Here is a 25492-nt window from a genome sequence, read left to right on the forward strand (position 1 = left end):
TGAACCACTTCACACAGAATAAGTATGCGGTGAACACCCGCACACAGGTTGGGTATGAGATGAACAACCGCATACAGGATGGGTATGGGGTAAACAACCGCACACAGGATGGGTATGGGGTGAACAACCGCACACAGGTTGGGTATGAGATGAACAACCGCATACAGGATGGGTATGGGGTAAACAACCGCACACAGGATGGGTATGGGGTGAACAACCGCACACAGGATGGGTATGGAGTGATCAACCACACACAGGATGGGTATGGAGTGAACATACCTCACACAGGATAAGTATGGGGGTGAACATACCTCACACAGGATAGGTATGGAGTGAACCTCACACAGGATGGGTATGGGGTGAACCTCACATTGGATGGGTATGGGGTGAACAACCCCACACAGGATGGGTATAGGGGTTTCAACTAAGATTAACCATTTAATTTTAAATTTCCCGCATTTTATGTACTACTTCCGACACGTTCTGTAGTTTCCTTACAGTGGTACATAATGAACTGTACCCGAGGTCTTTTATAATGTGAGAACGTAGTCAGCTCCAGTCCTGACGCAGGTACCCCTCAGTGAACTTATTACGTATTTATGAACGATGAAATTGCTTTCTGTGAAATGTCACTAGGAAGCCACCACTGTGATGTTCAATACTTGCTGGTGCACTTTGTTAATTTCAGTTGGGTTGTATATTTTACATCACAGATATATGTATTCATATAACTGCTATATAATATCGATAACACGGTTATATTCGGTCAATGGGGATAAGTAGTATAAAATACCGACACGATGGAAAAGTAGACACAAATGCCGTATAATGTGATCCTTGAATGACTACGTTTCGCCCAGACGTTTGTGACTTGATAAAGCCCATTGTGTCTGCAAAACGTAGTCAATAAAGGATCGCATTATATTGGATTTGTGTCTACTTTTCCATACTGGCAAGTTACCCACCATACTCTGACACGTATCCCCGTTCAGTAAGCAAGTAATTTCAAATTCAAATTGTAAAGGTAAAGACTGCAATTAGTAAGTATATCTCTAAGTGTCGTAAATAGTTATCATAGCAAAAATTTAAGAGGTAGTAAGATAAAAAGAGTAAGATAAGAGAGACTCCCTGACTTACCTTAGAGGCAGCTACCGACTTGCTGCATTTGACCGACTTTTTTACACCTTTCTTTGCCATGGTTTTAGAAGAGGCTGTTGTCATCTTGTGCGAGGATAGCTAGCGTGTCTAGCTAGCCTCTAACAGCACCACAACAATGGTTCAACTGGCAATAACGTGCAAATCTACAGAGAACACATGTACACCCACGCACACCAACACGGGTGAGCCTAGACTATTATACTCAACATTCCTCCCTCACAGCTCACCTCTGCTCCCCCTCCCTCCCAGGGGAACTCTGGTGCTGGTGGAGGGCTCTTGATCCAACGGATCAAATATAACCGAGACTTCGTGAAAATGAAATATAAAACCGACAAGTAGATAAATAAGACATGAGAAACAGACGAGTATCATCAATAAAGGTACCTCACTGTTATGTGTGCTTTAATACGCCTCTTTAGACGATGCAATATCCCCCCAATGAAAAGCAGGGGCGCCACTAGCACGAAGAGAGACAACACAATGTCAGGGGCCCCAAGACTGTTCAACTGCTTCCCAGCATACATAAGGGGGATTACCAATAGACCCCTGGCTGTCTTTAAGCACCTAGTCAGTACCTGACCAGCCGGGCTGTGCTTCGCACGTCGGGTTGCGTGCGATCAACAGTAACAGCCTGGTTGATCAGGCCCTGATCCACCATGAGGCTTGGTTACAGACCGGGCCGAGGGGGCGTTGACCCCCGAAACTCTGTCCAGGTGTACTCCAGCATACTGATGATGTAACCAGTTTTGCTAAATAAAAAAAAATGGCCCAATTAGTAGCGACCTCAGTTCACACACCAAGAGGACAGATTCGATCCCCGGACGTATAGAAATGTTGGGTGTCGTCGTGCACCTGTTCTAGCAGTAGGTAGGTATCTGAATGTTAGCAGATTTGTGTGGGTTGCATCCTGGAGAACAGAACCATGGTACCTCAACGATAAGGCACTTGATAACATGGCTTTATTGGGTTATACTGCGCTACTAATCTCGAGAAAATATTCTAAATATTGAGAGTAAAAATGGCCTAATAAAGGAGCTACTACTGTATTTTCATGGATATTACCATAATTTTATTATTACTTCATAAGTTTCCCAACATAACTGTGGAAAATTTTTTGATTTTCCGAAACTATAGTGCCTAATAGGTGTTTAATGTGTCTATATGGGTCAAAAATGTATTTGAAAATAAGAGTAGAACCAAGAGTTCCCTTTGCGCATGCGCGGATGTGCGGGGGGGGGGGGGGCGCGCGGATTGTTTTGAATGGTGGTGAGGAAGCTGAGAAAACATGGAACCACGAAATTGACGTTCACGGTGGCCTAAGGATTAATATAGGCCTCATTTCATAATAAGAAGTGTCGTAATTGTTCCTGGTGGAGAGTGAGGGAACGGGATTTACGGGACCACAGTAATAGAGTGGTAAAAGTGTGATAAGAGAAGGAGCGGGTGACTGACGCGCCACAATGGACTGTGTCCTGGGGAAAATTACCCTTGGATTAATCATCACTCATCGGTCTCAGATCTTAATGGAGTGACCTCTAGTTTGTATAATAGTTATGAGACGTTAAATCGGCTTGTGAATTGTAATGTAATTAATGATAATAACGCTAAGTTAAGAGAATATGTGAAGTGAAATAAGTCGTTTGCTCCGAGTGAACACGCTAGACCTCGTTGTTAACGAGACGAGGAAAGGGAAACTCCTTGAGTCACGACGTCTAAAGCAGGACAAACCAGCGGATACCTCGTCCTGCTGGAATGAGAATCGTGTCGGTGTAGCAGGACATCGAAAATGAGATGGTGAATCAAGAAATGAGGAATATCAATCACCCACAGTTAAGTAACCCTTCTAGTTATAGCAACCTTAGACTGGCCAGTAGTGGTATGTTATAATTAGATAGGTTACGAGTGATCCAGCTACATCAAGTGACCACCAGAGAACATCTGGTAAGTAGTGGGATTATGTACAAATGTTTTCCTTGACGGATGTATCCATGTGTGTCCTACCCCCCCCCCTTCATTCAGTTAAACTAATATACTCTATACAGTCCACAATTAATTAGTAGCACCGTACTTGTGGGTGCTACCCAATCCATACTGGTCTCGGATAGATATGGATAAGATTGTGAGGTCGAGGGGACTACTTGGTGCGACCAGGGGTGGTTAAGTTTTCTCACATGTCTACACGGGGTGACTACGGTAAACAATATGATTGTCTCCCAATGAGATTACTGGTATGTATATAATGTTGAGGTACATACAGGTAAGCACCCTAGAAAATTTTCCATATCTGCCCGTTGGTCCTTCGAGAACGGATGCAATCAGTGAAAAAATTAATTGAATTAATTACTTAATAATTAAGTGACTGATTGAAGGAAGTGGGTGTAGGGTGCACAAGTTTAATCGATCGTGTGATGGATGACAATTAGCCCAATTAATTGCTAGCACATGTGTGGCTAGGATATATACAAGAGTAAAGTGCAAGAATTACTCTTATAAGGCGCCTACTTAAGTTGTATAATCAGTGATTAATAATTCTCTAACCATGACTGGATCTAATGGAGTTAATGTGGCTGACAAGTCCGTGAATTTTAGAGTAATGAAAGCATCATTACAGGCTATTAAAAGCCATGTGACGAAGGCATTTGATTTAGTGAATCAAAGAACCGTGAACCCTAATGAATTAAAGTTATATTTAGATGCTTTAGAGAGTAGATTTGATTGGTACAAATTGTGGTTTAAAGACTGTGAAAGAGATCTGCTGGAGAATTGTGCAGATAGAATGGAAATGAATGTTTTAATTAATCAACATTACGAATTGGAAGAAAAACTGTCTTGTAAAAGTAAGGCTTTGAATAAATTAAAGGGTGTAAGCCAGGCAGTTGATCAACCTATTAATGCAAAGGGTGGGTTTGCCAAAACCTCCATAGTACGGTCTGGAGGAAATCAGACTAGGTCGGCAGGAATTAATTGTTCAATTGCAGACCAGCCAGCCAAACAGTTCTAAGGATATAACACATAATGACGCTGAAGTATCTGTCAAGTCTCAAAAGGGAAAATAATCCCAGTGGTAATAATCATAGTTAAGAGTTAAATAGGCACATATCAAGTCAGGAATCAGTAATAGTGGTTCCTCACATCAAGGTAAGAGGAATAAGTACCTCAGTAAGTGTAACCCAGTTAATAAGAGGTCAGGCAAGGAAAAGAGAGACTGCCTCTTCTGCCAGGGTACTCATTTCACTAAAAATTGTAATGCCTGTAATTCATGGGATATTAAAGTGGAAAGAATGAAAGAACTTGACAGATTTATCAGATGTCTAGACAATCATAATGTAAAGGATTGTCATACCAAATTGAACAGTTGCTATCAATGCAACAAGGGAAAGCACCATACAGTTATGTGCAGGGTTGTATGTGATTCTTATAATAATGGTGACAATAATGATAATGTTAATAACCCTGACACTACAGTGACTGATGTAAAGGTTGCAGCTAATGGCAATAATGATGGCCTAGCTGAGGTAGCCTTGCCGGTGTTGGATGTAAAAATTCAGGATAAAGGGCATAAACCCAAAACCATACGGTGTCACTCTCCTCAACACTGGTACGGGCCATGTAATATATGGCAGACTACCGCCTAGTAATAATGACTAGAGGAAGTAGTGAATACGGTCACGGTGTCTTACTCATGAAAGGTCAACCCAGTACAAGTATTCTTCTATCGAGAATGATGTTGAACCAGTCTAATTTGTGGGAGCTGGACAGCATAGGGATTAATGTAAATGAGGAAAGTCCAAATGATTCCTTTACTCAGGAACAATACCTGAAGGATGTTAAATGTGAATCTGGACATTACTGGGTGCGACTTCCGTGGAAGCTTGACCGTCCAGAATTACCTACTAATTATAGGATGGCGTATGGACAGTTAAAGGGCCCAGCTCTGCGAACTGAGCAAGACACCAAAATTGTTGACTGCTTATAATGATATAATTAATAAGCAGTTAAATAATAAATTGTTCTTACTTCAGGCGACGATAAATGCACACCTTAAATGCACAGGCGGTCCACTGAGCGAAGTAATTGGGTAAATAATCTTATGTGGACAATTTCCGGGTGTGACGTCAACTGAAGAGGAACTAATGAGGATATGTGAAGGGGTTAATGAAATAATGAAGAAATGTGCTGGGACTGACTTGGGATACTGAGAGACTTGTTATTGTTAAAGTCTCAAAATTCCAGTATGCCCAATAAATTAATCCAGGGAGCATAGGCTTATGCCCCTGAGAGAATGGAACACTAATTAGTCCATTTTGAGGGTTCAATAAATATGGGTGGCCAGTGAAGATGGGAAAATTGTACTCCACATTATGTAAGTCGTCTAGCAACGACCTCCGCCCGGCCGCAGTGTGGAAAATTTTTTGATTTTCCGAAACTATAGTGCCTAATAGGTGTTTAATGTGTCTATATGGGTCAAAAATGTATTTGAAAATAAGAGTAGAACCAAGAGTTCCCTTTGCGCATGCGCGGATGTGCGGGGGGGGGGGGGAGCGCGTATTGTTTTGAATGGTGGTGAGGAAGCTGAGAAAACATGGAACCACGAAATTGACGTTCACGGTGGCCTAAGGATTAATATAGGCCTCATTTCATAATAAGAAGTGTCGTAATTGTTCCTGGTGGAGAGTGAGGGAACGGGATTTACGGGACCACAGTAATAGAGTGGTAAAAGTGTGATAAGAGAAGGAGCGGGTGACTGACGCGCCACAATGGACTGTGTCCTGGGGAAAATTACCCTTGGATTAATCATCACTCATCGGTCTCAGATCTTAATGGAGTGACCTCTAGTTTGTATAATAGTTATGAGACGTTAAATCGGCTTGTGAATTGTAATGTAATTAATGATAATAACGCTAAGTTAAGAGAATATGTGAAGTGAAATAAGTCGTTTGCTCCGAGTGAACACGCTAGACCTCGTTGTTAACGAGACGAGGAAAGGGAAACTCCTTGAGTCACGACGTCTAAAGCAGGACAAACCAGCGGATACCTCGTCCTGCTGGAATGAGAATCGTGTCGGTGTAGCAGGACATCGAAAATGAGATGGTGAATCAAGAAATGAGGAATATCAATCACCCACAGTTAAGTAACCCTTCTAGTTATAGCAACCTTAGACTGGCCAGTAGTGGTATGTTATAATTAGATAGGTTACGAGTGATCCAGCTACATCAAGTGACCACCAGAGAACATCTGGTAAGTAGTGGGATTATGTACAAATGTTTTCCTTGACGGATGTATCCATGTGTGTCCTACCCCCCCCCCTTCATTCAGTTAAACTAATATACTCTATACAGTCCACAATTAATTAGTAGCACCGTACTTGTGGGTGCTACCCAATCCATACTGGTCTCGGATAGATATGGATAAGATTGTGAGGTCGAGGGGACCACTTGGTGCGACCAGGGGTGGTTAAGTTTTCTCACATGTCTACACGGGGTGACTACGGTAAACAATATGATTGTCTCCCAATGAGATTACTGGTATGTATATAATGTTGAGGTACATACAGGTAAGCACCCTAGAAAATTTTCCATAATAACTTCATGGGTCATGTAGCAGTGTTGTTGAAGCCAAACATCTTCCTCACCTGTCTGAAGCTCCAGTTGTAAACTTTTACTTCAATCTCTTAACATTTATTACTTTAGTTATGTAAAGAGCTATATACCCATAGGGGCCATATAGGGTCTGGGCAATGGGAGGCATTCAGGTTCGGCCCAACGGGATGACAAGTCCAGTTCCTTGGATCAAGAGCCCCTCACCAGCATCAAGGCACAAGCTATCAGCTAGAGACGGATTATTATAACTATAACTAAGCGCTAAACCCATAAGGATCATACAGCATTGCAGGGTAGGGTGTGCTGAATTATTATTATTATAATCAAGGGGGAAGCGCTAAACCCGGAGGATTATACAGCGCCTGGGGGGGGATGTGGAAGGCATTCAGGCTTAATTCGGGGAACTGGAGCACAGATCCAATTCCCTAAATCAAGAGCCCCTCACCAACATCAAGGAACCTTCCTTGAGGGGAGGGTGTGCTGAAGATGTAATACATATGGTTGATCAGAGACCAGCGAGGGTGAAGAGTAGTATAAGAGAGGTAGTAAAGGCAGTGAGGAATGCTAAAGGAGGTTTATCTGGAGAGGGTTTCGGGGGTCAACGCCCCCACGGCTCGATCTGAAACCAGGCCTCATGGTGGATCAGGGTCTGATCAACCAGGCTGTTACTGCTGGCCACATGCAAGCTGACATACAAACCACAGCCCGGTTGGTCAGGTACTAACTTTAGGTACCTGTCAAGTTCCTTCTTGAAGACAGCCAGGGGTCCATTGGTAATACCCCTTATATATGCTGGGAGGCAGCTGAACAGTCCTGGGCCCCAGGTACTTATTGTGTTGTCTCTCCATGTACTCGTGGCACCCCTGCTTTTCATGGGGGGAATGTTGCATCTCCTGCCGAGTCTTTTGCTTTCACAGGGAGTGATTTTCATGTGCAGATTTGGTACCAATCCCTCCAGGGCCTTCCAAGTGTATATTATCATGTATCTCTCATCTGCATTCCAAGGAATACAGATCAAGGACCTTCATCCGTTCCCAGTAATTTAGGTGCCTTATCGTACTTATGTGTGCTGTGAAAGTTTTCTGTACACTCTCCAGGTCAGCAATGTCGCCTGCCTTGATTATTATTATTACAATCAAGGGGGAAGCGCTAAACCCGGAGGATTATACAGCGCCTGGGGGGGTATGTGGAAGGCATTCAGGCTTAATTTGGGGAACTGGAGCATAGATCCAATTCCCTAAATCAAGAGCCCCTCACCAACATCAAGGAACCTTCCTTGAGGGGTCGCCTGCCTTGAAAGGGGCCGTTAGTGTACAGCAGTGTTCCAGCCTAGAGAGAACAAGCGATTTAAAGAGAATCATCACGGGCTTGGCGTCCCTAGTTTTGAAGGTTGTCATTATCCATCTTATCATTGTCCTAACAGATGCAGTAGATACATTGTTGTGATATTTGAAGGCGAGATCCTCTGACATTATCACTCCAAAGTCCTTCACTTTACTTTTTCGGTCTACTGTATGGTTAGAATTTGTCATATACCCCGTTACATTTTTAATTTCCTCAAGTTTTCAATATCTGAGTAGTTGAAATTTCTCCTCGGTTAACCTCATATTGTTTTGAATGGCCCATTTGAAGATTTGGTTTCCGCTTGGAGTCTTGTGGTGTCTTCAATGGAGGTCACTGCCATGGCAATCCAGGTGTCATCCGCAAAGGAAGACACCTCTAAGTCAGATATGAGGATGAGGAATAGAATGGGAGCGAGTACTGTGCAATGTGGAACAGAGCTTTTCACCATAGCTGCCTGTGACTTTATTCTGTTTACTATTACTATTTGTGTTCTGTATGTCAGGAAGTTAAAGATCCATCTACCAATTTTTCTTGTTATTCCTTTATCACGCATTTTGTGCACTATTACACCATGGTCACACTTGAAAGCTTTTGCAAAGTCTGTGTATACTACATCGGTATTTTGTTTATCCTCTATAGCATCCAGGACCTTGTCATAGTGGTGCAGTAGCTGGGACAGGCAGGAGCAACCTGCTCTACACCCGTGTTGTCCTGGGTTGTGTAATGGATGGGTATCTAGGTGGTTGGCGATCTTGCTTCTTAGAACCCTTTCAAAGATTTTTATGATATGGAATGTTACTGCTATCAGTCTGTAGTTCTTTGCAATTGCTTTACTGCCACCTTTGTAGAGTGGGCTATGTCTGTTGTTTTTAGTGTATGCAGGATGACCCATGTCCATGCTCCCTCTCCATAGAATGCTGAAGGCACGTTACAGGGGCTTCTTGCAATTCTTGATGAACACGAAGTTCCACGAGTCTGGGCCTGGGGCAGAGTGCATGGGCATGTCATTTATTGCCTTTTCAAAGTCTTGTGGAGCAGGTGTAATAAAAGGTCAAAGAGGAAGTCTGTATGAAAGGTGGGGCCATCAGCAAGGAGGGAAGATAAAGGGCATTAGAGCAGTGACCACATTGGAGGGAAATTTTGTCTGCCTCCTGGTAGACAGGACAGTCTAATAGAATATAGCAAACTTAAACTGGAAATCGACAATTCTCACAGAGTGGCACTGGGTGCATCTCTATGAGATGCCCATGGGTGAGACGTGTGTGCCCAATGTGAAGACGGGAGAACACAGTCACCCAACCACAATATCGATGATAAAACCAGAAACCTAAACACGGCCTGATAGAATATAATTTGTTATGAATCAACTCAGACCAACATTGTTGCCAACAGTTGTGAAGGTGGCTAGAGATTACAGCAAAATAGAATGGACGCCCCCTATATTAAAAGTGGAGGTCATGTAGAGCTGACAGAGGATCAGACCTTCAACACTCCTTGTGTTAAATGACCCACATGAGTTTAACACAACACATGTACATTTTTTCCATACATTACAGTATTGTATTATACATTATTTTGTGTAAATCAGATTTTATACACAATGTCTTCACTTCAGAAAACAATATGAACTTCAACGATGAGAAATTTCAATTACTCCGATATGGTAAATGTCAGGAAATTAAAATTTCATCGGAGTATAAACCACACAAAAAGAGTGAAAAACTAACGTCAAAGACCTGGGAGTGATCATGTCGGAAGATCTCACTTTCAAGGACCATAACATTGTATCAATCGCATCTGCTAGAAAAATGACAAGATGGATAATGAGAACCTTCAAAAACTAGGGATGCCAAGCCCATGAAGAGACTCTTCAGGTCGCTTGTTCTATCTAGGCTGGAATATTGCTGCACATTAACAGCACCTTTCAAGGCAGGTGAAATTGCTGACCTAGAAAATGTACAGAAAACCTTCACAGCATGTATAACTGAGATAAAACACCTCAATTACTGGGAACTCTTGAAGTTCCTAAACCTGTACTCCCTGGAATGCAGGTGGGAGAGATACATGATTATATACACCTGGAAAATCCAGGAGGGATTAGCACCAAACTTGCACACGAAAATCCCTCCCTATGGAAGCAAAAGACTCAGCAGACGATGCAACATCCCCCGAATGAAAAACAGGGGTGCCACTAGCACATTAAGAGACAACACAACAGATGTCAGGAGCCCAAGAATGTTCAACTGCCTCCCAGCATACATAAGGGGGATTACTGATAGATCCCTGGCTGTCTTCAAGCAGGCACTGGACAGGTACCTAAAGCCAGTACCTGACCAGCCGGGCTGTGGTTCGTATGTTGGATTGCGTGCGGCCAGCAGTAACAGCCCGGTTGATCAGGCCCTAATCCACCATGAGGCCTAGTCACAGACCAGGCCGCGGGGGCATTGAACACCGGAACTCTCTCCAGGTATACCTTATGCTTTTATTATCTCCAAAATAATTGTTCACCTCTACAGCAGACTGTTCTTCCACTAAATGATATAGAAATTAAAGAGAGAGTAATAAAAGGCAAAGAAAACCAAATTAATTTTTATGTTATTTGAAATCTACGATACAGACAACACAGTACACACTCAGCAGCACCTAGGACCCACGTATGTTACCGTGTTGACTGTACATGTGATCAAACCCTATGTGAGAAAAGTATATTAATTATATTATTATTCGAAAACAGTGCTAAACCTGAATGGATCATAAAGTGCAATGGTGGACTGTATTGTAAGGGATGAGTAGAGGTGAATTATTATAATCAAAGAAAGCGTTAAACCGACAAGGGTCATATAGTGCTGCGGGGCAGAAAATAGTGTTGAGGCTATAAACAGCTAGATGGAGAGGGGATCAGAGGTGAGGGGAGAAAAGGGCTGAAAGGGACGCTAAGGACTATATGTCAAAGTTTGTACAGTAAAGCAGTTGCTGACAAAAAGTCAAAAAGTGATTGTAAGTCAAAGGCAGGGCAGTCTGCCAGAAGGGAAGATAAGGTAAGAGTGGTAGGGTGGCGGTGTCATTGGAGGTAAATCTTGCGAGCTCGCTGGTAAACCGGGCAATTGACAAGAAAGTGAAGAACCAAAATAGGGACTTGACAAACCTCACAGAGAGGAATAGGGTGTTGTTCCATGAGGTACCCATGGGTAAGGCGAGTATGGCTGGTGCAGAGCTGGGAGAGAGCAGTCTCCCGAGTACGGCAATGGTGGTAAGATGGCCACAAACCTGAAAGTGGTTTAATAGAGCACAATTTGTTATGGTGCATGCTCTACCACTGTTGTTGCCAATGGCCGCAAAGACGGGCAGAGATGACTGAAAAAAATTCCTGAATGGAATATCTCTATAGGAAACCAGGAGCTCATGCACCGCTGACCACGCAGCAGCATTCGCTTGTTCATTGCCCTGCACATCAATGTGTCCAGGGACCCAACAGAAAACTACATCTTTGTTCTTGTTAGCCACACGGCACAATCATAGTTGAATACAAAGGACTAATGGATGAGGGAAATCAAATTGTTTAATGGTTTGTAATTCACTGAGGGAATCTGAAATGATCACAAATGTCGAAGAAGATATATATGTAATACGGAGAAGCACAATGAGGATGGCATACAACTTGGCAGTAAAAATACTAGCCAAGTCTAACAAATGTCCTCGGACAACATCGTCAGGGAACACTGCCGCGAACCCAACACCATCAAAAGATTTGGAACCATCTGTATAAACAGTAAAGGATGAGCATGTGATCGGAAGTGATCAAGAAAAAGAGCGAGCAGCAGTTGTAGGTAGGAGAGCTTTGGTGCAGGACAGTAAGGAAGAACAGACACGAATTGTCAGAACCTCCCAAGGAAAATAGAGGTGAAAAGTTAGTGGGGATGTAAAATGAATGACATAGTGCAATAAGTTACTTTCCACTAAAAAGTCATAAGAAGAAGTTTGTCTTAAAGGTGGGACTTTCAGGGATGAATAGATTTAAGAATGTATGTGCATCAGGGTGCTGAAGATGTGGAAAGCGAGTTCTTCATGTTCTTTGATACTGGAGAAGGGGAGGGGCAGTATATTAATATATATCGTGGTGTTAAAAGTAACCTGGCAAGCCTTGCAAAGAGGCACTGGCCATCTCTCCATACCACATCCGTGCCAGCACATCCAATTCGTAACCATGTGAGCATAGTTTCCCACACCAGCCAGCGATGGAAATATGGCCAGGAGTCTAATTATGATTTGATGGAAAGTAACTTGCTGTCATCTCAATTTAGACCAATGCTGTTGCCAGCAATTTTGAAATGATTGAAAAAGGGACCCCCATGGGAGATTGGCAGAATGAGATAAGAAAAGATAAGATAAGATTTCGTTCGGATTTTTAACCCCGGAGGGTTAGCCACCCAGGATAACCCAAGAAAGTCAGTGCGTCATCGAGGACTGTCTAACTTATTTCCATTGGGGTCCTTAATCTTGTCCCCCAGGATGCGACCCACACCAGTCGACTAACACCCAGGTACCTATTTGCTGCTAGGTGAACAGGACAACAGGTGTAAGGAAACGTGTCGAAATGTTTCCACCCGCCGGGAATCGAACCCGGGCCCTCCGTGTGTGAAGCGGGAGCTTTAGCCACCAGGCCACCGGGCCACCAATGAGTGACTCGGTCCATGCTCATTGCCCTTAACGACCATCTCTCCAGGGTCTCGGAAAAAAAAACTGCTTGCTAGAAATGCGACTTAATTAAACACTTGTATACAAAGAATAATGTCATGTGGGGAATCAAATTTCTGGATAGCTTGGGAGTCAAACATTATCATGATTAAGTTAAACACTAAACCCATAAGGGTTATACAGCGCTGAGGCGAGGGATAAGAACACAAAAAAGGAGGAACACTGCCACAGGCCTAATGGTCCATACTAGGCAGGTTGTTCTCAAATCCAAACCCACTAACAAAAATATTTGCCCAACCCATTTTCAATGCTACCAAAGGAATAAGCTTTGATAACCTTATTGACTCATGTACAAGTCCCACTCAAATTATTATTATAATCAAAAAGAAGCGCTAAGCCACAAGGGCTATACAGCAGTCCCACTCAAAGGGAGGGGAGAACTGAAACACTGTCATAAGATTCCTTTCCTAAGTGAGGGTAATTGTAAATTGTTCTAGCCATTGTATTGTGAATTTTTACTCTACACTTATTAAATGTCAACAAAAGATTTTATTAAAATAAGCATGTTTATTAAAAATTTATTAAACTATTGTAATTATTTAATGAGCCTGATTTATGTAACTTGGTAACTGCTATGGGGTAACAAAATTATTTAGCATAACATTTCACTTTGACTTAGAGATGACAAGCTGTAATGTTCAGTCAGTGGGTTAAAAAATGGCACATTAACATACATGTTAGTTATTAAACTCTTTGTGACTACTAACATTTCACTATGTACTGTCTTGAAAAATAAATGTAGGAGTTATATCAGTGGTATACAATACCAACAAGTAGGTAAATAGGACATGTGCAACAGCTGAGGAACTAACCACCTCAAAATTAAATCTTTTTCAAGGCTAAGAGAATAACCTTCTCAAAAATTTTTTTTCAAGGCTGAGGGACTGACCATCTCAAAATTACTTCTTCTGCTGTCTTCAATATTTAAGTCACCTCTGGATTTGGCTGAAGCAGCTTGCTGAGCAGTTGATATGTCTTGACAAAAAAGATATCCAATTGTTGCATGTGTGTCATATTCCTCAATGAGCAGTGATGCAAACTCCTTGGTCCTGTCAGCATTAGTATCATGAACTATTGTGGACAAAGACACAAGTATGTTGAACAAGCCTTTACTTGGATGAAGTTTTGCAGTAAGTAGAGAAGCTCTATTTAGAATGAGACCATGTCCAGATAAAGAATTGTTCTGGTGTTCCTTACCCTATGTGACATTTGAGTTCCAGGCCGATTGCAGCTGTACAAAGTTCAGTCAGTTCATCAATACTTAATCTCCACATAATAATCATCAGTTTGCTTTGAGAAATGCAATGACTGTATACAGTGAGGATAATATTGCACATAAATTTCCAATAAAAATGGGACATGGCTCGAAAGTAATTTCTCAGAAAGCCAGAAAAACCTATACTTGTGTCTTATTTTCCACACAGCTGTGTTACACTCTTCCAACCACTATGTGACCCCGAACAACAAACTCTTAGTAAGAGGTATATACACAAGTCCTTGCCTACCTTTACAATTACCTTGAAGAACCACCCTTTACATTAATACCATTTACATTCAACTCTCCAAGAACTGGCACCTGAAAATACCAGTTTTGAGAAACAGGTATTTTATAGATTGCCAAAACAGTTTTCAAGAAAAGGGTACCAAAACCAGCTCTACCTGGCAGACTTCAGATTAAAATACTTTGACCACCACACACTGCTGCATTACATTTATTATCTAATTTATTTTAAAATTTTAATAAAAAAAACTATGAAATGTGTATAAATATGTATTAATGTTCCTTGACTGGAGAAAATTCCTAATACTACTGTAGTGTCAAAATTAGTTGAAAGTCAATAATTACAAGAAATGAAAATGCTTTAATTTTTTATAAACTATTATAGTGTTGGTTCCAAGGATGGCATTTTTCTTCAGGTTTATCATGAAAGTATTATGAAATAACTAGACTTAGTAAGAGATGCCTTGAACTGCACCACATCCTCATATTACCTTCATTCACCTCTCATATACAGTATAGTATTTAAAGTACTGTACAGTATGTATCAGTAGTTTATCATGAAATAACAAAGGCTTAGTACTTTAAAAGTGTACTTATGTTCCATGTTACTGTCATATCTTAAATATTGTACTTTTTTTTTGTTTAAACTTATACCCATATTTATTATTACATTCACTGGGAGCCTCTAAACCTGTAAGGGCCTACAGTGCCTAGGAAATGAGAGAATCAGATTTAATCTCAGAAAGAGGAGGGTACCTTCAATTCCTTGGATCAAGAACCCTTCACCAGGCTCAAGTCAACCCACTTGAAGAGACACCAATATTTATAGTCTGCTTAGTCAACTACATCCATAAACACATTCTAAAACTACAAGAATACAATATTAACATACACTTCATGCTGAGTAACATTTTCTCATGAAATGTTGCTGCTACCCTTGTATAAATAAAATAAATATCTACTCTCTTCTAGTTCTTGTTCAACATGCAAACATTAAAAGCACACTTGTGTGTCCCAGGCAGCTGCATACATCATAATCACCGTATTTCTCTGTGCTGTCACTCTAGCTTTTGTAGAAGCCTTACATATGTATGTAGTCCAATAAATCTGGAAACGTATCATCATATGGTATAGTATTAAGTACAATATATAAAAAGATTTAAAAAATACAGTGCTCAAAATGTATTCCATGAATCATCAACACATTTATATCCCTAAAAAACAGTTAAGCACTGGATTTGATAGCTTGAACATTTCACATTGGGCACCATAAACAACACTGCTCCTTTAACTACAAAAAAATGTTATTATAAATATACAATCACACAGCATAAAAAAATCATTTTCAAGTTTTGCAAGATCTACAATTTCACAGTGAAATGCTTTCTTCAAGTTTGCAAGCACTTACTTTATAGTACAGTACAATACTCATATAATTTCCATATTATTATTTTTACTAGTATTAGTACTGAATATTCATGGGAAAGTGCCAAACCCATTGGAGTCATACAGTGTCAGAGGAATGGAAAGTAACTAGATTTGATTCCAGTAATGGCAGGGGTAGCTCCAGTTCTTCAGATCAAGAGCCCTTCACCTTGCATCAAGGACCCCTCCCTTCATTGAAAAGTTGAATTTACCAAGGTAACATTGTATGTGATGTTACAAACTAGGTTACACTTTCAGTCATAATTTCACATACTTATTCTGATACATGACAATGTCCAGAATGTTGTTTGGCCCTGTTTCCAGATTTTTTGGCCACCATATAAAGTATTATTTAACTTTTCATCTCTTAAAAAAATGATCACAGACCTAACTACAGCAATATTATAAGTGTGGAGACTTAAACTAACATAAACAACACATCTCATGACTTACTCTCACAATGCAGCAGTAACATGAGCTACATGACTTACTCTCACAATGCAGCAGTAACATGAGCTACATGACTTACTCTCACAATGCAGAAGTAACATGAGCTACATGACTTACTCTCACAATGCAGCAGTAACATGAGCTACATGACTTACTCTCACAATGCAGCAGTAACATGAGCTACACGACTTACTCTCACAATGCAGCAGTAACATGAGCTATGTGACTTACTCTCACAATGCAGCAGTAACATGAGCTACATGACTTACTCTCACAATGCAGCAGTAACATGAGCTATGTGACTTACTCTCACAATGCAGCAGTAACAAGAGCTACATGACTTACTCTCACAATGCAGCAGTAACATGAGCTACATGACTTACTCTCACAATGCAGCAGTAACATGAGCTACGTGACTTACTCTCACAATGCAGCAGTAACATGAGCTACATGACTTACTCTCACAATGCAGCAGTAACATGAGCTATGTGACTTACTCTCACAATGCAGCAGTAACATGAGCTACATGACTTACTCTCACACTGCAGCAGTAACATGAGCTATGTGACTTACTCTCACAATGCAGCAGTAACATGAGCTATGTGACTTACTCTCACAATGCAGCAGTAACATGAGCTACATGACTTACTCTCACAATGCAGCAGTAACATGAGCTATGTGACTTACTTTCACAATGCAGCAGTAACATGAGCTACATGACTTACTCTCACAATGCAGCAGTAACATGAGCTACATGACTTACTCTCACAATGCAGCAGTAACATGAGCTACATGACTTACTCTCACAATGCAGCAGTAACATGAGCTACATGACTTACTCTCACAATGCAGCACAAAAAGGGTATAAATTGGAAAACAAAAGCAGAATAGGAAAAATATTTATAAAATCCTGTGGTTTATTTGTTAACAACAGTTATCCAATTGTTAAGTCATAACTGGTAATTCATGAGTGACAAAAAATTTAATAACTTTCAAGTCAACTGTTATAAAGTGTATACTAGTGTACACATTTACAAGACCAGTGACATTGTTTTTTATATAACTGAATTTATTAGTTTTTGAGTGTAAACTATTAATTGTTATACCTCTGACCAATTTTAGGCCAGGCTTACCTGCTGACCATCTGGTCAGCCAGGCTGTTAGTGCTAGCGGTCCACATGGCCACCACAACCCGGCTGATCAGGCACCTGCAGACTTGCCAACTTTCAGAATGGCAAAGTTTAGAAGAAAAAAGTACTCATAAAGGCCCAAAATGGAAAGAAACCAAATGAGAATATGTCCACTCATTCTTCACATTTAGCTGTGAGGGATTTTCAGATATTCCCACTGAATGAAAAGGCTAACTTTTCTCTACATTTTTTCATCCAAATATTGTTACTGGCATTTACATTATGTCTGATAATGACAACCCTAATGTAATAAAATAATAATTAACCTTGAATAATGATTTTGCCCACTGAATCATGGAAGTTGATCAAAACGTTCATCCTTGGCATGTATATATAGTACTGCATATACATGTACGTGTATGTGTGTGTATGTACACACAGACATATATTCACAGCATTACATAACAAAGACAAATCTAAGAAACTACCAATTGTTAAAATAACATATAACATTTTCCTTGCAATAAAGATATGCAAATTCACTTAAAACAAGAATGCATTCACTAGCAACAATATAAATGAAAATGTAGAAACAACTAAACAAAAAAAAAAAAATGGTTGAAGCAATGCAGAGCAATACACAAAATGGACCACCTGATGTTTCTCCTTTTCCCCAAGAAACAGTGAAATAAAGTTACGCAAATCTTAGATATAGAATACGTAGCCTATTTTCTATTTTACACAAACTTTAATCAGGTTAGGTTTGTTTGCTAGGCTAGTTTTGGTACTAGATGTAAAACTGGCCTACTAACATCTGCATACTGCTAACTATGCTTCACTGGTTTCCTAGGGGCAAAGGGCAAATCTTTACATGATCTCATGACTATAGCAATCCAGTTCATGATCTCATGACTATAGAAATACATGATCTCATGACTATAGAAATACATGGTCTCATGGCTATAGAAGTACATGATCTCATGACTATAGAAGTACATGATCTCATGACTATAGAAATACATGATCTCATGACTATAGAAATACATGATCTCATGACTAGAAATATAGTTCATGTCATTACATTTGGGATATGCTGTACACTTTCAAAGCTATTGTATGTACCCCTCTTGTGCCAGGTGTCAGGTGGACAGGTACAGCCTTGTAGAAACATTCACAGCTCTGTACCTTTCCTTGTGAGGAATCTCAAGTGAACAAATATCGACTTAGAGATACTCAAAGCTAATTGTCTTTGCTTGTGATGAATGTCAGGTGGACAAATGTAGCCTCCTAAACACTTTCAAAGCTATTTACCTGCCACTGTGACAGGTGTCATGTGGACAGGTATAGCCTCAGCTGAGGTAGCAACTATTGGTGACTCTTCACGCCTCATGCCCCACTTCACACAAACAAAACTAACATATATAATACAAAATGCACTCCTATCAGGAAGCCCAGAGTAATATCTTTATTATTTACCAAATTTATTATTACTTTCATCAAGAAAAATTGTATTTAAAATATACAATGAGTTATTTACTTGTACAGTTTACATTTATTTGTATTTGTTTCATTAAACAATATTTATATTAAACTTAAACAACTTCTAACTAAACAATAACACAGTAGCTATAATTTCTTTTTATCATGCAAAATGGAAAAGCACAATGTTTTGACAAAATTATGAAAGTGTTCTTCCTAGCTTTTAAATACCAAAATGAACTGATATGTAGACTAATACAATATATCCAAGTCTTGAGACAGATTTACCAAAACCTTTGAGACAATGCTCTACCAAAACTCTGGTATTACCAAGCTATTCAACAAATTTAATTCATTACCATCAACACAAAAACAAGCCACTTGAAATACAAGGAACATAATAAATTGCAAATGACCTGTAATCCAATTAACTATTATTATCAAACATACATAAAACAAAAAATATGTTTTTTTTTTGTCTGATATTTTTAAAACTATACTGTACCTTCGCTACTTTACCTTCACTTCACCACATGTACTGATATTACTACTAGTATAATGCTGTTATTCCTTAGGCTCAACCACATGCACACATATTTCTAACCCAAAGGGCAAATACCTTAGGGTTAGCAACAACAATATATATGATACCTGTTGCTGGATGCCTCAGTATCATTCATGAGAATAAAAAAGAATAAAAAAGCAATAATACAAGATTTTCAAAAAATAGTGACCAGAAAAAATAACCAAACCATGGAATGGGTGAGGTTTGAACCCATGGTGACTGAGTCCTAAAACTCCAGGTCAGTGTGTGTAAGCCACTCACTCGCCATGGGTTTAAAACCCACCTGTGGTTTGTTTGCAATCATGTTATTACAATTTTGTGAATCATGATAAAGACCAGCTCTGAGCCTTCCCAAACTATAGTCCAAAAGAGCCGTTTGGTTGATCTATAAAGCTGGAGAAAAAACATAATTGTGGTGTTTCCTTCAAAAAGAATTAAGTTTGGATATCCAACTTTACACAATCTCTAGAAACACTATACCATATTATTTCTACCCCAAACATACACATAAACTTTACAATGACAATTCAATGCCAAGGTATGGCACAATGTTCTCCAGGGACACACACAACTAGTGGTGACTGGAGCACATTAGATGAAGAGGTGGTGGAGGCAAACACTATACGCAGTGTCAAGAGTACTGGAGATGCAATTGAGCCCTGGAGACCAGGAATCATTAAAACTGGTTGATAAAGAGTTAAAATGTGGGGGAGGAACAATGGCTCGACCCCTGCCAACACAACTAGGAGAGAATGAACATCACAACTTGACCTCATATTATCTGTAGAACCCTCTGCAGGAGTAAGGTATTATTGCACAAATTAAGGGATGCTAATTTTTTGTATTACTGTGAAGAAATAAAAGTACTGTACCAGTACACAATAAACCAGATTGTACTCTATTTCATCCTAAGCACAAAAAAAAAAAAAAATCACAATCAGTTCTTTAAGCATATATAAATCTCCAGAAAAATATTTTAGTAACTGCTCAACTTCCCAATTTACAGCATTTTATAATAATTTTTCTTTTTAGTATTATATGAGGATTATGCCTTTCAAAGAGATAACATAGAGAATTACTAGTAATTAAATAATATGAGAGACAGAAACACACTAAATAATTTTCATGATCTAAATATGGCACTCAATTTTTGTCAGAGAACAAGTGAACATACTCTATATTCAGTGTGAACTAATACAATTTTGAAAGATAACCACAAACCCAGCAAAAGTACATCTTCCTTACCACTGCCATTTTTCTTACTCGATCACATTCAATAGATGATTTCTACAGGAATTTTATAAAACTGCAATTTGTTAAACTGTACAAGAGGCCAAGAAACACCTATCTACTACATTTCTGAAATGCAGTGAACACCAATTATCTACAAGTGCAAAATATTGTTCAACAAGTACAAATGGATTAGCTACACAGTGAGTGAAAGATTAATTTTTCACTTAATAAAAAAGATTAACAGTTTGTTATTTCTATTACTGATGTCCAAAACTTTTTTTTTGAATCGGAGTTTAATTTAATGTACGGTTGAGCATAGAGAAACAAATAACAAAATGCCCATAGGAAAATTCATTTGACAGCTACAATACACCATTACATTTCCTGCTGCATTCCTGCCTCAAAAATAGAGCATATACAATTATTTCTACACATACATTAATTAGCTGACATTCTGACTACCTGACTCCAGTAATGCATCTTGGGCATTAGTTTAACAAAAGACTGACCAAAAATATTACAAACAACATACACCATGAGTTTGTAAAAATTGCTTCTGCCACCTACATTGTGTTGCCCTCATCACATCGACCAATAATGATCCACCACCCAAGACTGTGAATGTTCAAACACTAATTAGAAAAATCTTGACTTTTCATGGAATTACAAGCTCTGTCTGAGATTTACTTTCAATCATTTTTCTCACTAATATTATCACAGACACTCTATAAATACCAAATTCCATAAACCTTAAAATTGAAAATTTTAAGTGAAATAGTGTACCTGTAACAGACAACCAGTCTTGGAGTAGAGGAATTAGTATATTTTAATACCTTCATTCAACATTAGGTCAGAGCAACTACAAAATTTTCAGTCAAGACAACAGGGAACAGATACTATTACAGTAATTCTTGACCATCTCTTCAAAATATTGTCAATGGTGTGTGCTTTCAACTAAAGGAATGCCAACGATGGATGTAACTTGGCTGTATGTATACAGCATTGCATCCTTGGCTTACACGTTTCATTATATGAGTCTCTTAGTGATGGCAAAAATAGTGAATTTATTGCAGCCAACCTTGCTTATCTCTGAGTATTGATGTGTACATTATTTGCGATGATCTGTCTAGGTTGGGACTGCTGGTGGTGGTGTTGGTGATGCTGCTGCTGTGACATCATGGAAGGTGGTTGAGAGAGAGGCGGTTGGAACTGTGGCGGCTGGAAGTGTGGCGGCTGGAAGTGTGGAGGCTGGAAGTGTGGTGGTTGGAACTGTGGAGGCTGGAACTGTGGAGGTTGGAAGTGTGGTGCTTGAAACTGTGGAGGCGGGGAAAATCCTCCTGAAAAGAGAATACTGTACTGTACTTCTGTATATTACTTAGAAGAAAAATTGACTTTAGTATGGAATTACTCTATGAATTACATAGTACTACAAAAAAAATCACATTATGTCTGCCAACAATGTGCAAGCATAAACTACAGTGGACCCCCGGTTAACGATATTTCTTCACTCCAGAAGTATGTTCAGGTGCCAGTACTGACCAAATTTGTTCCCATAAGAAATATTGTGAAGTAGATTAGTCCATTTCAGACCCCCAAACATACACGTACAAACGCACTTACATAAATACACTTACATAATTGGTCACATTCGGAGGTAATTGTTATGTGGGGGTCCACTGTAGTTATATCTAGTACCTCAACAATTATTTGCAGCATGGAAGCAAAAGCAGATAACCTGAAGAAAAGAGACAGGGAAGAAAAAGCAAAACTGTCACAATGAAAGCTTGCCTGTACCTGTCTTTGCTACATTAGTCTGCAGTACCCCTGTGTCTCCAGCAGACGACACATCAAATCAACGACATATGCTGTACAGTTCTGTTAACACACCAGCCATCTCCAACTGAGGTAGGGTGACCCAATGAAGAAACACTTTTACTATCACTCACATTATCACTGTATTGCCAGAGCATACCAACATTATAGCTTGGATACCCCTACAAACTGCAATATCCCCTACCACCTTCTTCAGAGTGCAGGTACTGTCATTATCTATTAATGGTTCTGGGATCATTGCCCCAACAGCCCAGTCTTATAAGAGGTCTCCGAATTTACAAAGAAAATATTCCTGGGCTAAGAACCACTAGAAACCATTCAGGAAAGATAAGTTATACCAGATGAGATTTTAGATTCTGCCACCGATGTGGCTAGTTTATTGTGCACCCCACATCCATCCTGTAAATGGTAGCACAAGAGCATATGGATACACAAAAGGCCTAGGAACTAGGCCCCAAAAGGGTTAACAGGTGTACATATGAATTTATATCTACATATCTACAATTCACTTATCTGTTACAAGCAAATTTAGGAAATTTGCTTAGTATATCTGGTATCTTATTTTCATTAATAAGATATCTTGACATGTAACATAGGTTATCATGACTAACGAAATCGTAATGACATGGTTGCAAACAAACCATACCACAGACAGGGTTAGAACTCTCTGATTGCAGGTTCTAACCCTGTCTGTGGTATGGTTTACATAGGTTATTATACTGTCTATCTCTGTATTCCTCAATAAGTGGACAATTAAGCACAGAGTGTTCAAGACAGTGACCATATGCCTGATCACATAATTTGCATTTAATCTGATAATCATCTGTGTGTCTCCCAAACTGCCAGAAGTACTTGTAACCAAGCCTAAGCCTGGCCACTACAACATCAGTCAGTCTGTTCACACTGCAAGTTGCTCCATAAACATACTTATCTACGTTCATGTTATCATAGTGGGTTATAGATCTACTCAGGCTTCTAACTGTATTCCTATAACAATCATTTTCATTATTTACTTCTCTCCTAATATTATTCCTAATTCTAGACACATATATACCAAATGTATGAAAAAGCTTGAAAGATTTACCTGATATCAAACAAGTTAATGAAAAAAAAAAAAACAGCAATCCTACAGAAGTGCAAATTGTTAAACAGGCTCCTGTTTCAAACTCATATGATAAGGTGGTGATACAGGTTGGCCGTCACTAATCCAGCAATCAGTAATCTGGTTCCATCAGTAATCTGGCACTAATTTCAGCTAGCATAATTTCAAATTTCTGGGGTCACTACACCAACCTGCCACTACTGTTTGGTTTACCTGGAGTTTACCTGGAGACAGTTTCAGGGGTCACCACTCCTGCGGCTCGGTCTGAGACCAGGCCTCGTGGTGGATCAGGATCTGATCAACCAGGCTGTTGGTGGCACTACTTGTTGCATAAGTCATTCCAATTTCTTTTTCTCCATTTATTGTTATAACCTGCTCACTTTTTAGCCTTAGCCATGGTTCCAACAAACATAAGAAATGCTTCTCGTTGTGTAAAGCACATACGCCATACATTGTACATAAAAGATACGGTGGCTTTGAAGACACTGTCGGTTGCCATGAGCTCAGTTCACTCAGATAAGCCGTGACGGGTAAATTTGGGCCTACACATGAGAGAATAAGTCTGTGTGGTAAGTGTGTACTATATAAAAAAAAAAATTCTGCAGCACGCAGCGCATAATGAGAAAAAAGGCAGCTGCTCTTTTGGTGCAAAACAGCGACTCTGTGGTGTATTTTCGTGTGGTTTATACGGTTGCATTCTCATGTTTTTATCTCATTCGACAGAATGGAAGATATACATGTAGTACAGAAATAGATATAATTTTGGTTGGTTTTATGCTAGAAAGTGCCTAAAAATTGAGCTCAAAGTAGCGTAAATGTTCGATTTTTACTGACGTTCAAGAGTAAACAAATGATGTCACTGCCCAATACATGTCCAACTGGCTGGCCTAACACGCAGTCACAAATGGGTTGACATTATTTATACAATTACTACAACAATGCAGTAGTCTGCATAACAGTAAATCTTCTATTTTATGTGTGAATAAAAATTCAAAATGGAAAGCAAGCGTAATATAAGAGGGGCATGGAGGCGTGACTAATGAACAGAGAAAATGTTATTTTAGTACTAGGAATGTCTGCATTGTTTATTCTGGACTATTTTGAAATCGGCATCTATTGAAATTTGTGTGAAATTGGCCAAATTACCGATTTTTGACTCCTTTATTGGGTAGTTGAAATAGGTAAATGGGGGTTTCTTGTACTCAATCGACAGAATAGAAGGAATACTAGCGAAATAGCTATGAGTTTGGTAGACTGAAACAATGGAATGGGCCAAAAATAGGGTTTGTAAAGTGGGTGAAATCACCGATGCATTAATATCACCATTGGGTTAAGTGTATTCTAACTTAACCACTCTGTAATCCGGCAAAATCACTAATCCGGCACCCTACAAGTCACAATGAGGTAAGATTAGTGATGGTCAACCTGTACCTGGGTTTTCCTCTAAGGCGTTGGTCAAAACAGAAAAGCCTCTAGGAAGATCTATTCAAATATAGCTGAATAATTCACAGTACCATTGTTGGAACAATTCACAGCTCACAAACTGGAGATCAATCTTAAGATGACATTTCAGTTTGTACTGAACCATTATCAAGTCACTTGATCATGATTCAGAACAGATTGAAATGCTGTCATATGATTTATGTATTTCCAATTTGTGGGTGAGATGTGAACATAGTTTTCTAGTGTGTTGCCTTTGCCTTACATCCTCATGACATGGCCTGTTCTCTATCTTCTTGTACATGTTCTATGGTTGCATACCAATCCCACTAACCCACTTTTGAACAACCTCTGTTCAACCCTATCATATGAACATAATAAAGGAGGAGCACTGCTATCATCCATCATCATCATGCACATGTTAAACTATTGTAAAATAATCCACTTCACCCGCTCAATTATCACTTTACCCCTTCA

General features: G+C 39.6%; 2 protein-coding genes and 1 long non-coding RNA gene across 5 annotated transcripts in view; 1 reads left to right on the forward strand and 2 right to left on the reverse strand.

The window, feature by feature from the left end:
* The window catches only part of LOC128698061 (leucine-rich repeat and WD repeat-containing protein 1), a 72287-nt gene extending 70948 nt beyond the window's left edge, over positions 1–1339 (reverse strand). Inside the window, exon 1 of the mRNA XM_070097608.1 lies at positions 1138–1339. Within this exon, the coding sequence (XP_069953709.1) occupies positions 1138–1221 (84 nt within the window). The 5' untranslated portion in view covers positions 1222–1339. The remainder of the gene's footprint in view (positions 1–1137) is intronic.
* On the forward strand, positions 1216–15967 carry LOC138854422 (uncharacterized). The gene is made up of 2 exons (XR_011393628.1): positions 1216–1340; positions 13733–15967. It is a non-coding gene; the product is annotated as an uncharacterized lncRNA (long non-coding RNA).
* A 1151-nt stretch (positions 15968–17118) lies between these two features.
* LOC128698060 (UBA-like domain-containing protein 2-B) overlaps positions 17119–25492 on the reverse strand; it is a 190356-nt gene continuing 181982 nt past the window's right edge. For all 3 annotated transcript variants that reach the window (XM_053790136.1, XM_053790135.1, XM_053790137.2), the window contains one exon: positions 17119–21977. In XM_053790136.1, coding sequence (XP_053646111.1) covers positions 21724–21977 — 254 coding nt within the window. In that variant the 3' untranslated portion in view covers positions 17119–21723. The remainder of the gene's footprint in view (positions 21978–25492) is intronic.

Source organism: Cherax quadricarinatus, chromosome 58 (assembly GCF_038502225.1).
Source record: "Cherax quadricarinatus isolate ZL_2023a chromosome 58, ASM3850222v1, whole genome shotgun sequence".
Lineage (NCBI taxonomy): Eukaryota > Metazoa > Arthropoda > Malacostraca > Decapoda > Parastacidae > Cherax > Cherax quadricarinatus.